Source organism: Apus apus, chromosome 1, assembly GCF_020740795.1.
Source record: "Apus apus isolate bApuApu2 chromosome 1, bApuApu2.pri.cur, whole genome shotgun sequence".
In the NCBI taxonomy this organism is placed as follows: domain Eukaryota; kingdom Metazoa; phylum Chordata; class Aves; order Apodiformes; family Apodidae; genus Apus; species Apus apus.
The window spans coordinates 81,434,322-81,449,605 of NC_067282.1; the positions used below are offsets into that span (position 1 = coordinate 81,434,322).

Here is a 15,284-nt window from a genome sequence, read left to right on the forward strand (position 1 = left end):
GACGTTTCAGCCCTCATATCACCTAAGAGAAAAGTCAAATAGACTGGTATTTTCTATCAACTCTTATCATCACCTCTGTTCCTTTTCCAACTCTCACTTGAAGGCAGCCTTGATGTAATTAAAGCTGAAGGACCAAAGCGTGAGTTTAATTTTCAGTGTAAATACAAAACTAACCTCTCCTCTCCCACGTCTCTGATTATTCTCTTCTTTGGCTCCTCTGTTCAGAAAGCATGACAAGGCTGCGACTTAAACCTCCCACCCTGAAAATGGCACTGCTTGACATTACTAGCCTGCAGAAACAAAATTTGCAGGGTCCCTAAGAGCTGGATACCAATACATCTGCCACAACAGCCATGCTGGGAATCACTGAATCATAGCATATTTTGTGCTGGAAGTGGCCTTGAAGATCTTCTGGTTCCAATCCCCCTGCCATGGGCAGGGACATTTTTCCCCTAGCCCAGGTTGCTTAAAGTCCCATCCAACCTGACCTTGAACACCTCCAGGGATGGGGCATCCACAACTTTTCTGGGCAACCTGTGCCAGGGTCTCACTACCCTCAGCTGGTTGAGCTTCTCATCAACCAGCACCCCGAAGTTCTCTTCCTCCAGGCTGTTCTCAATCCATTCTCCACCCAATCTGTGTTTGTGCTTGGGATTGCCCCAGCCTAGGTGCAGGACCTTGCACTGGGCCTTGTTGAACTTCATGAAGTTTGCATGGGCCCAACTGTCAAGCCTGTCAAGGCCCCTCTGGATGGCCTCCCTTCCCTCCAGCATGTCGACCACCCTGCACAGTGAGTCCACATGGTAATATGGAAGTGAGTCCATATGGTAATACAGACAGCATCTGACTTCTGCTGGATACAGCTTCTAAGGACTTGGTGTCTTCTATTAGACAGCTTGGGATTGTGCTGGTTGCTGCCTTTCTGTGGCATGGAAAGGTTGGGTTTCTGCATTTGCATCAGCAAGACTTCACTAGAGTCTGTGTGTGTATGCAGAAGGGTCTCCTGCAAAGGTTCCTTGAAGGATTGAAGCTTTAGGAGGCTACCTCACTCTGCTGTTGCTGTCACTCTTGGCCTCTGTTCTTATTTTTGTGAGCAAACAAGCAACTGGGGGTTTTGTTTACAAGGACGTTTGAACATCTGTGCCCTTGAGAAGGGCTTCCTCATTAATCTTTTATTTACAAACAACATAAAACCCATATTTGTGCTCTTCAGTGTTTCCTGGATGTACTTTTGATGCGTTTCTGGCATTGACACATTGTCGTGTTGATTGGGCAGCATCCCAAGTGCAGCAGGGCCTGCACATGGGGAGGGCTCACATCTGGCAACCTGGCATTGATACCAGCCCTGGATTCGGGTCTCAGGAACGAGCACATCGCGGCAGGACGGTCACGAGTTGGCCGAAACTTGGAAAGCCCGCCTGTTATTTCTGGTGCGCTTGGGAACAAAAGGGAGCACGTATGCCATTTCCCAAGAAGCCGAGTTTCCGAGGAGCGCCCGAGGACTCTCTTTTCCCCTTAAAACAAAGGAACTCGCTTTACGCCCGCGCTTCTTCTATGACCTCGGCTTCACCCCCAGCCTCGCAGCCCCACTCCACAACCTTCCAGAAGGTCCGCGCCCTCCCCGACCCTCGTCCCCGCAGCGCCCACACGTCGGGGGCACCTCCGGCCCCTGCCCGGCTCCGCGGGGCAGCCCTACGAGGAGCGGCCGGCTGGGGGCTGCCCGCCTCCCTGCCCGCCGCCGGGGGGAGCGGCGGCAGCGGCGGGGCGGGCCGGGGCGGGGCGGGGCGGGCCGGGGGAGGAGTTCGGCGGCGCGTAGGAAGCGCCGGGCAGCCCGCGGCGGCAGCGCCGAGCGGGCGGGCAGGCGGGCGGGCAGGTGAGGGTGGCGGGCTGGGGCAAAGCGGGGCAGCGCGGCGCCCCGCCGATTTTGAGACCTGTTTGGCGTGAGGGCTTTTTGTCGTTGCTTCGTGCTCCCTCCCCTCCTTTCCTCGTCATCTTTTTTTTCTTTTCCTTTTTTTTTTTTCCGCGCCGCGGGCGAGTCGATCTCTCCCTTGCCTCCCGCCGCTCCCTTGCGAGCCGTCGGCGCGGAGCGGAGCGCAGCGGCGGGGAGGGGAGGCGAGAGAGAGCGAGAGGGGAGGGAGGCGCGGCGGCCGCCCCGCTGCGGGGGCGATGCCCCCGCCCGCCTTGGCGCCTCCCCGTGCCGGCCCCGCCGCCTTCCCTTTGTGCCGCCGGGCCCGGCGCGACGCCTGCCCCGGGAGCCGGCGCCCCGCGGCGCCCCGCGGCGGGAGGTAAGGGCGGCCGCCGCCCCGCGCCCCGGCAGCCATGCGGACCCTGCGGCCGCAGCTGGCCTCCCTGCTCCTCCTCGGTAAGTGCCGGCGGGGGCGGGACGGGACCGGGATCGGCGGGGCGGGACAGGACGGGACGGGACAGGGTGCCCCGGTGGGTGCTCTCCCTCGCAGCGCTGGCGGGAGGGTCACCCCTGCCGAAGAGACGCAGCGTCTTCCCCGAGGAGTTGTCACTGCCCGTGCTGCTGCCTGCGGTCGGAGGGAGGAAGAGAAAAATAATGTATTCTGTATACACATGGGAAATAAATCGGGCTTTCACCTCCACCTGCAGTACCCCGCAGCCCATCCTCGCCCAGCCCCGGAGCGCGGGGTCCGGCCGGAGCGGGGAGCGGGAGCGGAGGGGACGGGCAGCTTGGGGAGGCGGGCGGCCGGACAGGGGCTGCTCCCGGCTGGGCTCGGGGCACGTCTCGGAGGGGCAGAGAGTTACGGCTCGGTGTTGGGCTTATGCAGCGCGGGCAGAGAAAACGCCTCCGGTAAGGTAGGCTGCAGAAACAAAGTCCCCTTCTTCCCGGCGCTCTGCCTTGGAAAGGTAGAGGGAAGGCAGCCCCCGCTCTCGTCAAATGCCGTTTGGCTGCTTTGTGGTGTCTCTCCCGACTCCTCCCGGAGTTGCTTTTCCCCTGCCCGCCTGCGTTTTGTGCCCTGTGAACCGTTAAACGTGCGTTTTCGTCGCGTCCCGCCAGTGCCTGCCCGGGGAGCGACGCTGCGTGCGCAGCTCTGAAGCCCTCTGGGGTCCCGCTGCTGGGCCGGACGTGCTGTAGCAAATTCGGGAGAAGCCGAATGCGAGGCAAATTAAAATGCCTCTTAACGTGTTTCGTGGCGGCCCATGTGCCTGGCTTAGTGCTGATGAGTCGATAGGAGCGTTTGTGGAAAACACACAGCGAGGCATCCTGACGCTGCCTGCTGCCCGTGTATGTGCGGAGCAGCCTCGGAGTTGGTTCGATTTGCCTTTTCACCGGTAGGATTTTCTGCTGGCCTTAATACTGTTGAGGGAAGAAGCAGCGAGGCCGGCAGTTCTGCTGTCTTGAGAATTGTCACCTACCTGCTCTGCCAATTTGGAAACAACATCTGTACTTGGAATTGCAGCCGTGCTCCCATGTCTCTAATTTGTGTGTGTGGTTTTTCATGCGCGCTGGCTGTCTTTAGGGAGGACAAAAAGAGATGATTCTTTGAAATGGTTTTGGAGAGGGTTTGAAGTTCCCTTAACCAGTAGCTTTCTTTCTTGGGTTCCCTGAAAAAAGATCTTAAAGCTAAGTTTATCCAGGGTGACGCTGCTCCGCGAGTGCGGGCGGTCTGTCGTCGCCCGAGAGACGGGTGTAAGCGAGTGGCAGTTGCTTGCTGTCTTGCCTTTTCTTTGCACGCTCAATCTCTCGGGTTGAAGAACAATAACACCGTTCTGGATTAAGTCTTCCTAATATGGAGCGAGCCGGCGAGCGGCCGGTTGCCTGCCGGCTGCTCCGAAGCGCGCCCAGCTGCTGCGGCAGCACAGCAGCAGAGGGCATCATCCATCGCCTTGGCGAAGGCTGCCCGTGGCCGTGCGGGAGCGGGACCTGCCCGGCCTCCACTGCACACCTTGCCTCGGTGCCAGCCTTCTGCCCGGCTGGCTGCTGAGGCTACCCCGCTCTGCCTGCAGTAACTGGCTGGCTGGGTTTGACCTAAAGCTGGCATTAACATGCCTTCGCCCTCTCCTGGGAATGCGTTCCAAGGTGTTTTTGGTCACTTGGACAAATCGGTTGCTTTTTAGTGGTCCCTAGATCCCATGGGCATGCCTAGTGTGTAAAAACTGTGCTGGCCTCCTTGCATGAAATGTGCAAAGTTGTTTTCAACAGTGGAAAGCGTACCACCGTCTGGCTTGGAGTTAGTTTTCTTTTGGTGTTTTTCACCTAGAGTTTTTGAGACACTTGATCTGCGCATGTCCATCTGCTGGTCATAACCCAAGTGGGGATGTGTGACCTGCCTCAAGTTGCATGAAAGTACTTTAGGTTGCTGTTAATAAAACTGAGGCATTGTTTGACTTGGTGGGGAAGAGACTGGAGTTAATAGCCTTATTTCGTAAGATAAATCTCTGACTGGGTAGAAGAAGATGCTTCCTTTCTGAACAAGTAATGTTAATGCTAGAATATATGGAAACGGTACTATGGGTTGAGTATGCAGAAAAAGAAATGCAACTCAATTTTTCCCTGTCCTTTTGTAAACTCATTAGAATTGCTTAAGGAGGAATCGTGGTTATGGAAAGAGCCGGTGGATGATTTAATGTAGTATATCAAGTATTAACTAGCTACTGGAATCCAAGTAACTGCAAAACCAGGGTTTTCAAAAACCCACATCTGGCATGTGGGTGTAACATTTGTAGCTCTCTGCTGCTTTTTTCCCATCTTGCTGCAGTGTTTGTTACAGGGTTCTTTAAACAAGTGGCACTTCATCACAGCAAGTACAAAATGGGAAAATAGAGCAAGTGCTGTAAATAATCCTCATGCAGCTATGAGACCATTAATATTTGTGCCAGCCAGTGCTAATCCTGTGTGTAGTTGCAAGATTTACCTTCTTTTTTGCAGGGATGCAGAGTCTGATACTCATATTTATAGTGTAATATATAGGAAACACAATAGGCTTCTGGGGAATGCTGAATTCATTCATGTCAGTGACTGGTTTATGAATAGTTCTGCCCTCGAGTCTCCTGTAGGCTCCAGAATGCCACCTGTGAATGCAATTTACAGCTCTTTGTGTTCAAACATTGCATATGTATATATGTACATAGACTCATTACCCTCTTCCTCTCTCTATTCATGCATAGTAATTGGTAATTTATTTGCGATTCCTAGAGGGGAGTAGAGCATGTCTTGAAACTGCAGCTTACTTGTAAATGGTATGTTGGACTGATATAACGGTGCAGAGGTGACTCGTGAAGAAAGAATGGGATGATTGATCTTGGAGGCCTTTTCCTCCTGGAGGGGAAGAGGTGCTGGCTGGGGAGCAGCGGTGTGCATTGACTGCCTCGCCGGTGCTCTGCTGTCACACACTCCTGCCCTTCAGCTGCCTGCCTGGGTGCAGGGGTTGGAGGGGGCAGTGGCTGAAACACAAGCTTAGATGTGATAGAACCGAAGGCTGCTTGACTGGAGTGGAACAGACGGAGAAAACGGCAGAGTGGGTGTTTGCACACATGGGGTTTGGGGTTGTTTCTGTTTACTGAAGCTAGCGGCCCGGGAACGTTGCTGGCGCCTCATCTGCTCCTCGATGCATTGTTAGTAACGCTGGCCAAGATTGTGCTTTCTCCATCTGCGTCTGCCCAAAGTGCTCCACTGCAAGCTTCGCTTTTCTAAGCCAATTGTGCCACCATCACCTCTGTGTTTGCTGCCTCTGGATCACCGTGGTGTGCGGTGCCGGACCTGGGCTGATCCTGTGTGTGCTGGGATGGGCTGTGGCTCTGTGTCTTTCGGGGAAAGTTTTGGATGGGGCCTCTGCAGATGGCCCTGCCTGTTGTCTCATTTTCGCATGTGGATCAGCCAGTTCTCTGGTTTGCCTGAGTGCAATGGGAGACTGCTGTGGCTGCTGCTGCTGGGCTGGCAGGCTCCACTCTTGTGCATCCCCAAATGTAATTCTTCGTGGGGAGACTCCTTCCCTGCAGTCTTGGCCAGACTGCCTGACATCCTGAGGCTCCTGCAAATCCTGTTTATTTACACAGGAGAGTTTGGTTTCTGCGAATTGTCATCTTTTAGTTGACCTTCCGTCAAGTTAGATGTCTTTATTAAAGCAGTTTTTATTGTAAATCGAATGTGTACTCGGACCCATTATATAAAGTGAAAGATAGAATAAACCCTGCAGACCACAGGGAGGAGAGCAGGAGAGATAGGGTCATAAGGAGCTTGGAAAGGAGAGCATTGCTCCTGTGGTGGCAGGCTTATTGAATTTTTTGGACCAGGAAACTGCTTTTTAAAATGAAAAAGTTCTTTTAAAGTTCTTCCTTTGGGTCTCTCGGCATCTTTCTTACCCCTTCAAATTCAGTCATGGATTCAGCCATTGTCCTAAAGGTTATTCAGTCTAGTATGTAGCCAGAGGTTTTTTAGTTTCTTCAGCTTGGATGAATCAGTGTGCTATAACCTGAAAGAGTGCTCCTCGCTGTCTGTTAGCAATCTGCAGAGCCTGCCCAGGAGCTTACAGCACCACAAAAATTGCCTCAAAGGAAAGGGAAAGCTTTTCAAGCACAATTGGGCTTTATTCTTGTTGCTAGGGTTCCTCTGCTAGTGAGTTGACTTGCCTACTTGTATCAGGGACGTTTGGGCCCTCCAACCAGTGTCTGGAAAACTGCAGTATTGTGATTTGCCTCTGGCTTTTAGGTTGCTACGTACTCCTTAATGATAACCTGCCAAATTGGTTTCAACTCCATTTTTGTATTGGCATCTCTTCCCTAGTCATATGAATCCTCTCAAGGAAGGGTTCTCTGGTTAAATGTTAGGAGAGATTTTGCATCTGCTTGTCAGCTATGGAGGGGCTAAAATGGAGCCTTTCCTGGCAAAAGTGAGGTTTGATCAAATTGCAAGGCAAAGAATTGGATCTGCATCTGGCTGGATTGGGTCTAGGATGTTTGCATGCACATACATAATTTCCGGCTCTAACCTGTTGCTCACCCTGTCTCCATCAGTGTACTAAGAGTGCGTTTCCACTGACTTATGTTAATAAGCTATTTGTTGTTGTTAGGAGGTTTCATTAGTGAATGGCAGTGAGACAAGAGGAAATCTTGCCTTTCTATCTGCTGCTAAAGTCGCATTTCAGTAAGTAATTAAACATGAGCACATAACCAGGCCATCTCAGCTAAGTGATGGGAAGCTTTTCTTGAAAAGGGAGAGGCTTTGACACTCGGGACTTGTACTGTTGCTGCACAGTACTTGTGCAAATGATGTTCCAGGCTAGTTCCCACCTGGTGTTGTGGGGGGAGGGTGTAGACCAGGGCGCTCACATGGGGAACTATTTTGAGGGACTTGCTCAGTATGACTGCTAACTTGGCAAAACCAGTAAATACATAAAAGAGCTGGGCATCATGTCTGACTTGAAAGTAGATCTGTTTTTCACTTGGTCCTGCAGATGTTTATGGGGGCCCAAGTGAAGGGGGTGTGCTGGGGAGGCAGGTGGCTGTAGAGTGGCACAGTGAATATCTTTGGCTGGGTACCCCAGTTTGCTCTTTGTGCACTGGGGCCTTGATACCATGGGTCTGGGTGTGTGACCAGTTGCTCAGCCTGGCTGAATGGGTGAGGTGAGTCCAGTGTTTGACCACAGCCACACTCAGATGTTACTGGCTGTGGACAGAAGCTGCCTGCTCTGTCCTGCGTATCATTTAATCTGCAGTTTCTGGCTGAAGCCACTGCCTGTACCCTCCTATGTCTCCTTCTTTCTGATGTTACTCCACTGCTTGTGGCTTCTCGGTGTTTCCAGGTCTATTTCCCGCTCTTGTTGGGCAGTGGTCCGCTTGGAAGGAAGAGGTAGCCAGCCCACTGGTAAGTGGAGGAAAAGAGGAGCCAAGGGAAAGCACTAGGAGGAGAAGGAAGGCAGAGAACCTAACTGATAAGAAAGATAAAGACAAGTTGTGGAGGACGGATCTTACCAAATGCTAGGCCTTCCACCACACCCATAGCTTTTGAAGTGCCAAAGACTCCCCAGTACGCAAGAAACTGACATAGTGAGGATCCATCTGTACTTGTTCTTTTGTTCCTGAGCAGTGTACTTACCACTGCTCTTGGCTGACTTGACCTTTCCTACTAAGCTATCGATTCCATTTGGGACTCAAAAAATCATATAGCACTTCTCCTGTCTCCTAATCTTGGCGGCTGTAAGACTTTGCCAGTCAAGGTAGGCTGAGGCTGCTGCTGAAGTGCAGGAATAAGGAGATTCCTATGTGGTTTCCGGCAATGAAGTTGGCCCTAAAGGGATAGTAGCAACCATTCAGATCCATACTTTGTGCCGCAAAGTAAGTGCATGACCATTAGCCCCCATTACTCTAATGCCCATTGTTTGGTTTGATGTTCGGAGTTTTGGTTCTCTGGTCCTTGCAAAACAGCTCATCAGGATCTGACTGGTTGGAGGTGACTTTGATACACAGCTGTTGTGGAGCTGCTAAGTTTTGTTTTGTTTTAACTAGTGGCATGAGCCTGGATTTAGTGTCTGTTCATCCGGTGTTCCCTAGTCTGCACACAAAAGTGAGTAACTTCACTTCCCCGCAAATATTTTCTCCTCTGGAGTCATTGTGATTACACGGAAATAGGAGAGAACGGGTGATGCATGGGTTTTTTGGAGATTTTTTTGTTTGCTTTCTTGGTGGTTGTTTACCACCCCCCCTTGCCACATCCACATCCCTGATCTCTCTGCCTGAGGCACACTGTCACTTTCATGGCTTTTAGGCTTTGTATGGAAGTAGATAAGCTTGTTAAGTAAAGGGAGCTGGGAGCACAGGGTGAGGTAGATGTGTTGTTGGTTTTTTTATGGACTATGTAGCTCTAAAAGTCTGTCCTGCATTTGAGAGGAGCTTGGCACTGACCTGGGCTGCTCTGTGGAATAGATGGTTTCTGAGGCCTTTAAAGAAATGGAGGCTTGAAGATAAGATACTGAGCCCCAAAAGTAAAAATATTTGTTTGCCTCTCAAGGAAAGAAGGGCTCTGGTCTCTAATTAGGGTGTGGATATCAGAATTTGGCTGCCTAGGTAAACTGAGAATTTGACTTCTTGGATGAATCTTTCAGTCTCCATTCAGCACCATCACCGGGACACAGGAGTGTGCCCAGGTTCCTCCAGATCTCTCTGAAAGTCGAGCTGGACCTTGAGTAAGAGCACAGGAGAGTACAGGTGGTTGTAGCCAGAAGTTGTCCAGAAGCTTTTTACACACTGCTGCTGGAATCTGGCACTTATTAACTCACGTTACCCAGTACCTAGGCTCTAGCCAAAGGGCGGTGGCTGGCTGCCAGGCTGAAATTACCAACCTGGGTGTCAGGCCTTGTTGGTTTCTTCTTGCTAGCTTGAAATAGGAGCTCCCCATGAGCATGTGTGCCAGCCCTTCTTCTAGTCATGTTTCTTCTTACAGCTTTGTAAAGTGTTCAAGGTAATTATAGTACTTACTAATGTTTATTCCCTTCTAAGCAATTACCTGAATGCGTTTATCTCTGGTGTGCTTTCAAAGTACTCTGCCCCTTCTCACCATATCATTTCATCTCCGCAGCTCAGTGCGTTCTGCTCCCTCCCTTCTCAAGCAATCTTTGGTCCTCAGTTTACTCCACCTCCTGAATATGCTGTCAAGCTTTGCTTTTCTCTCCTAGAGGTTCCTGCAGCCCTTCTTCCTACTCTGCTGCCTAATCCTGTTACAGAGGAGGGATGTTTGCTCTGTCTTGCAGGGCATGATGGTTTAACTAACCCACCAGGTGCTAAGGTGCTTTGCAATGAAGGGCATGGATACCAAGAGAAACTGAGCTGGCACCGTGCCACCTCCCACCTTTCTGCTGACTTGTGGCCTGCAGACAGTATCTTAAGAGCTCCTGCTGAAGGGTTTGACCTTTATGCTTGCAGTGTTATCCGGTACCTAGAGCAGGAGTCACAGCATGCAAATTCCAGTGCTTTCTTCTAACTTGTGATATAATTGTAAGCAAGTCCGTCTATCTTTGCTCTCAGCTTCTGAAAGGAGAGAGTGGCTTAAAAGGTGTCACAGGATTTTTTTTGGAGGGAAAAGTGCAGTGTTAAGGTTCTGCTTGCTGTTGTTCAGCAAGCAGGCTGCTTTTTTCTTACACGTGTTGGGAGCGTAGCATGAAAGAGATTGTTGTGCCCTGATTGATTTCACTCTTGGTGTTAAGAAAAGAAGAAAATTGATTTTTTACATTGGGCTCTGTGGTGTTAACTTACCTGTTCAAGCTCTCTCACTTACCCTGTGTGAATGGGACCAGCCTCTCAATGCCACATCATTACACTCGTGGGGCACAGCCCATGTGATTGTAACTGGGAGCTGCTGTGATTCATTCCAGCCATCAGTGTTACTGCAGCAGAGTTAATCTTTGGGTCACTGGCATGTAAGGAGCTGTTACATCTAATCAGTCCCATGCCATGAGCTAGTCAGCAGTTAAATCTAATCCAGAGTGTGTAGCTGCCAAATGCTTTAAGTCATCAAGCACTTTCTCCTTTCTGCTGTAAATAAGGCAGACTTGAACAAGATCAGCTTCAGGTACCCTGACTGCGAGAAGGGATCAGAGTTCAGCCTGGAATCCCTGTGCTGCAGAGGGGCAGAGGTTGTCTAGAGTCTGAAGGGCTGCAAGGTGAATCTACCTGCTTGTCTTCATATGGAGATATCAAAACACCTTCCTTTTTCTCATCTCAAATTACTCTTTTTTCTGTGCCCTTCCACTTGCCAGGGTGTAAGGAGAGGTGTGTTCAGAGGTGACCTCTTACATACTGTTATTGTTAAAGAGTATAGAGAGAGGGACCCTGTTTGCATTCTTGAATGTCTTTAAATTTCGCTTAAGATCCCTAGTTTTGTTTTTTTCTTTCCTTGTTTCCACTGCTCTTACACCCCATCCACTTCTCTTGGATTTTCCATGAGTACTTGCAGGATCCCTCTGCATTTCCAGCTTAACCTCTTTCCTGTCAATAGTGAGAGCTCTCCTGCATCTTCACCTGCTGCTGAAGGTAGGAATGATGAGGCTAAAAACTTGCTTCCTCTGCAGATTTCACTGCCTTTGTGGAGCAAGTCATGGGAGATGATCCCGTTTATCTTTTAAATGGAATAACTTTGCAAAAGTAAAGGATGAAGATTGCCAGTTGCTACGCATCCGAATTTGCTGTCCGTTTGTTTTGGCTTGGGTTCTCCCAGGCAGCTTGGCAGAGGACCCTCGCTGCTCTGCGAAGGAAGGGCAGTGCTTAAGACAGCAGTTACTTGGATTTGTGCCTGGCCCTCGTGCTCAGGCTGACATTTTTGTTACCCTTTGCAGTGGACAAGGTGTCAGTGAATGTGTGGTGGTGACGAGGTTGGTCTCCTGGGAAGGGGAGTTACCATGTGTACCGTGTGGCCATGCCATCTGAGACCCCCCTGAGTTGCATGGGGTTGCATAGGTCAGGCAAGGGGTCAGGGAACCATGCCTTGGTGAGGCATGTTGCCTCTTCTGGGAGGTCTGCCCATGCTTGGCTGATGCCACCCTGCTTCTCCTGGCTGTCATCTGGATTGCAAAGCTGTGTAGTTAAGTCTGTCCCTGTCTTTTGTTTGGCTTGGTTTTGGGGAGCATGTAGGGATGGGAGGGGTGAGCACAAAGGGACTTTTACTGTGCATCAAATACCTAATAGCTTCTCTAGCAGATTCACTGAGATAAGGTACTTAAAAGCATCCTAATGATCTTGACGTAATGGTTTTGAGCCTTGGAATCTTGCTTGCTGGGAAGAACAGTCCAGAACTTTGTGCTCAGCTCCCACAGGAGAAGGGCTGCATTCCTTGTAGGGGTCAGGGGAGGCAGTAGGAGCTGGCTTTTCAGGGTGCTGGCAGGTACCCATCCCTCTGAGAAGGTGCCAGAGGGGAGCCATATGCAGGGCTTTGGCATGGCAAAGGAATGACTTGGGAGGTTTGGCCAAGCACCAACTACCGCTGTTACCTCGGAAATGCAGATTACAGTGATTGCAGCTGTATGGAGGCCAACTAAGTCCCTGAAGAGATTTAATCTGAAGAAAGGGTAATTTTCTTTAGGGAGACATTTGGGTGTTGGTGGAAGAGAGCCATAGCTGAGGCCAGCAGCCTCTAGGCTTGGGTGCTGGCAGCACATGCAGGAGGAAAAGGTGCTGGGGCATGTGGCTCACACTCCAGCTGCAGGGGTTCTCTGCTGCTCCAGTGTCTTCAGGGCACTGCTGTTCCTGAGGTGGCAACATCTAACCTCCTCCAGACAGTGGTGGTGACCTGGAAAAGAGGTCAGCAATTTCTCACCTCCAGAGAAGATGGAAGCAAGGGTCATGTGAGAGGGTTCATCCATCCTGGAAGTTGCCAAGATGAAGACCTTTGGCATGGGTGGAGGTGATGAGGAAGGGGTAAAAATGAGGGTGGGAGACAGCAGGAGTCCAGTTTTCCAGTGGATGGACGGATGTAAAAGTAATGCATGTATATGATCCTAAAAGTGCAATGATAGAGGTTCTCTGTTACTGGAGTGATCAGCATCAGTTTATAAATTATTCTTCGTATGTGGATGGGAGTGTGGGTAGGGTGAAGCAAGGCTTCTGGGGAAGTATGCTAGTGGGAGGCAAAAAATAAATTATCAAAAGAAATAATTGAGAATTTAACAAACCTAAACAGATGTATGCAGCTCTAAGGGTGTCATATTTGAAAGCATATTTTTGAAAATCCATTTGCTTAGTCATCTTACAGATAACTTGGCTATTTTTACCTTCTTTGCTCTGATGATACTTCACTGTATAATGGGTTTAGCATCCACGTTATTTTCTAGTGTACAGGGAAAAAGTATTTGCTAATTTTGAGTTGGCGGTGTAGAATTGCTATACTTCTTGACTGTGAAATAAGTAAAATACTGTTCTTGAAACTATTTTAAAGGAGCATAGCTGGCATTACTTCCCTTATAACCCTTTTTTTTTTTTTAACTCATCTTCCATGTCTGCAATCAAATTTGAATAGAAAGTATATTCCCTTGCTGTTTCAAGTGTAATAAAGACTGTGCCCTCACCTCCCCCAAACAGAAAAGTCATGATGTTTGGGTTAAGCACAGTAATCTACTGGGAAATGAATGCAAGATCAAGGGCATTAGCAGTTTTTTATTTCTGTCTGTTTGCAGGGACTGTGGCATTGCTAGCAGGTTGCTCACAAATGATAGCTTAGATTACTTCTCTTGCAGGCAGCAAGATTTGCATCTTGCCATTCCTGTTTGATCTGCAAGTGGTGATGAGAGCTGTGTACTTGAATTCAGATTTCTGAGTAGCAATCTGCAGTCATTAGGGCAGTGCTTAGACCCCAGAGGCTTTTTCCATGTTTTCATCCTTTTTCAGTAACTCTGTCTCTTGTTATCTTGTTCCTGAATATTTTCTCTTGTAAGAGAAGACTGTTGCAGTTGTTAAACCTCAATGTCTCTAATCTCCCTTAGGGAAGGGGAGGAATTGTTCCTGAGGTTTCTGCGTAAGTAGACTATAGAAATACCTTCGTATTTTTCCCAAGTATACAGCCAGGAGGTATACTTGGTGCTCTGCTAACCAGCTGATGAAGGCTAGTTCAGCCTTCAATTCCGCCATCTCGCTCCCCGTGTTGAAGGGGTTTAATAAGGGAGCTGGAGTTTTAATTTCTCTTTGGCATGTAGTGGTACTGGATGCCTCTGGTTGCTTTTGTCAGAGCAGTGTAAGCTAGGAGGTGTCAGAGGAAATTATGGATGTTTGTTTGGTCTCTTGGCTAGATATAAGGATGCAAGTTTCACTGAAATGTGCATTGAATAAACATTGGGTAAATCTCCTAGGACCAGCACTGCCTGGAAGCCGGTGTTGGGAGCCGTGCTTATCTTCATGGCAGGATTTTAAAAAAACATTTGTATGAGGACTTTTGCATGCTGTGTTTGGTTCCCATTGGTTCAGTGATTTGTAATGTTTCCTCCTTACGTTCCCTTTAAAGCTAGCTGGCCAAGCTTGGGAGAGGATTATGAAAGTAAAATTCTCTGAAGCCTACATTGCCATCAGAGTTCCTTCTTTCTTCCACTTCCATAGTGCCAATGGCTAACCTGGGCCCAGGCATGAACCACTGCTGAAATAATGTGCTGGGGTTGTCCCCAGGGCATGCTGGAGTCCCTTGGTCCCACCTCAGGAGTTGGCTTCGTGAAATCACAGAATTGTCAGAATTGGAAGGGACTTCTAGAGAACATCTAGTCCAACTCTCCTGCTGAAGCAGGATTGCCCACAGCACATTACCCAGGACTGCATCCAGGCAGGTCTTGAGTATCTCCAGAGAAGGAGACTCCACAACCTCCCTGGGCAGCCTGTTCTAGTGCTGTATCACCCTGACCATAAAGAAGTTTTTCCTCATATTTAAATGGAACTTCCTATGTTCCAGCTTGTGCCCGTTGCCCCTTGTCCTGTCATTGGTAACTACTGCAAAGAGTCTGGCTTCATCCTCCCTGCACCCACCCTTGAGATACTTACAGGCATTAATAAGGTCTCCCCTCAACCTTCTCTTCTCTAGGCTGAAGAGTCCCAGGTCTCTCAGCCATTCCTCATAAGGGAGATGCTCCAATCCCCCAGTCATCTTTGTTGCCGTCCGCTGGACTCTCTTCAGTAGTTCCGTGTGTCTCCTGAACTGGGGAGCCCAGAACTGGACACAGTATTCCAGATGTGGCCTCACCAGGACAGAGTAGAGGGGGAGAATGACCTCTTTCGAACTACTGGCCACACTCTTCCTTATGCACACCAGGATTCCATTGGCCTTCTTGTAGCAAGGGCACACTGCTGGCTCATGGATAATTTACTGTCTACCAGGACTCTCAGGTCCTTCTCCTTGGATCTGCTTTCCAGAAGGTCCACCCCTAACCTGTATTGGTACATGGGGTTCTTCCTCCCCAGGTGCAGGACCTTGCACTTGCCCTTGTTGAACCTCATTAGGTTCTTCTCTGCCCAGCTCTCCAGCCTGACCCGGTCATGTTGGATGGCAGCACAGCCCTCCGGAGTGTCAGCCTTTCCTCACCCAGTTTGGTATCATCAGCGAACTTGCTGAGTTGTGCTTGATTCACGCTGCTTCTTCCTTTGCTGGGCAGCAGCGGGCAAGAGAGCCTGGCAGGGGGTCAGAAGGGCTGGAGCAGCTGTAGCACAGTGGCCTGTCCTCTGTGCTATCCTGTGGGAAAGGCATCTCTGGACACAGGGAAGGGGCTGAAGAACAGGGGGGCTGTCACTGGCATGGCTATGGCCTCCTTCCTCTTAACTGTAGGTGGTGGTGGCAGCACACTGTGCCATGTCCCCTCCTG

General features: G+C 50.0%; 1 protein-coding gene across 5 annotated transcripts in view; it reads left to right on the forward strand.

Annotated features, from left to right (window-relative positions):
• Window positions 1-2,298: 2,298 nt before the first annotated feature.
• Window positions 2,299-15,284, forward strand: part of IGSF3 (immunoglobulin superfamily member 3) — a 100,136-nt gene continuing 87,150 nt past the window's right edge. For all 5 annotated transcript variants that reach the window (XR_007888430.1, XR_007888431.1, XM_051608726.1 and 2 more), the window contains exon 1: window positions 2,299-2,362. Coding sequence is in view for 3 of the 5 variants with exons in the window: in XM_051608726.1 (XP_051464686.1) it covers window positions 2,320-2,362 (43 nt within the window). In the remaining 2 variants the exon portion in view is untranslated. The remainder of the gene's footprint in view (window positions 2,363-15,284) is intronic.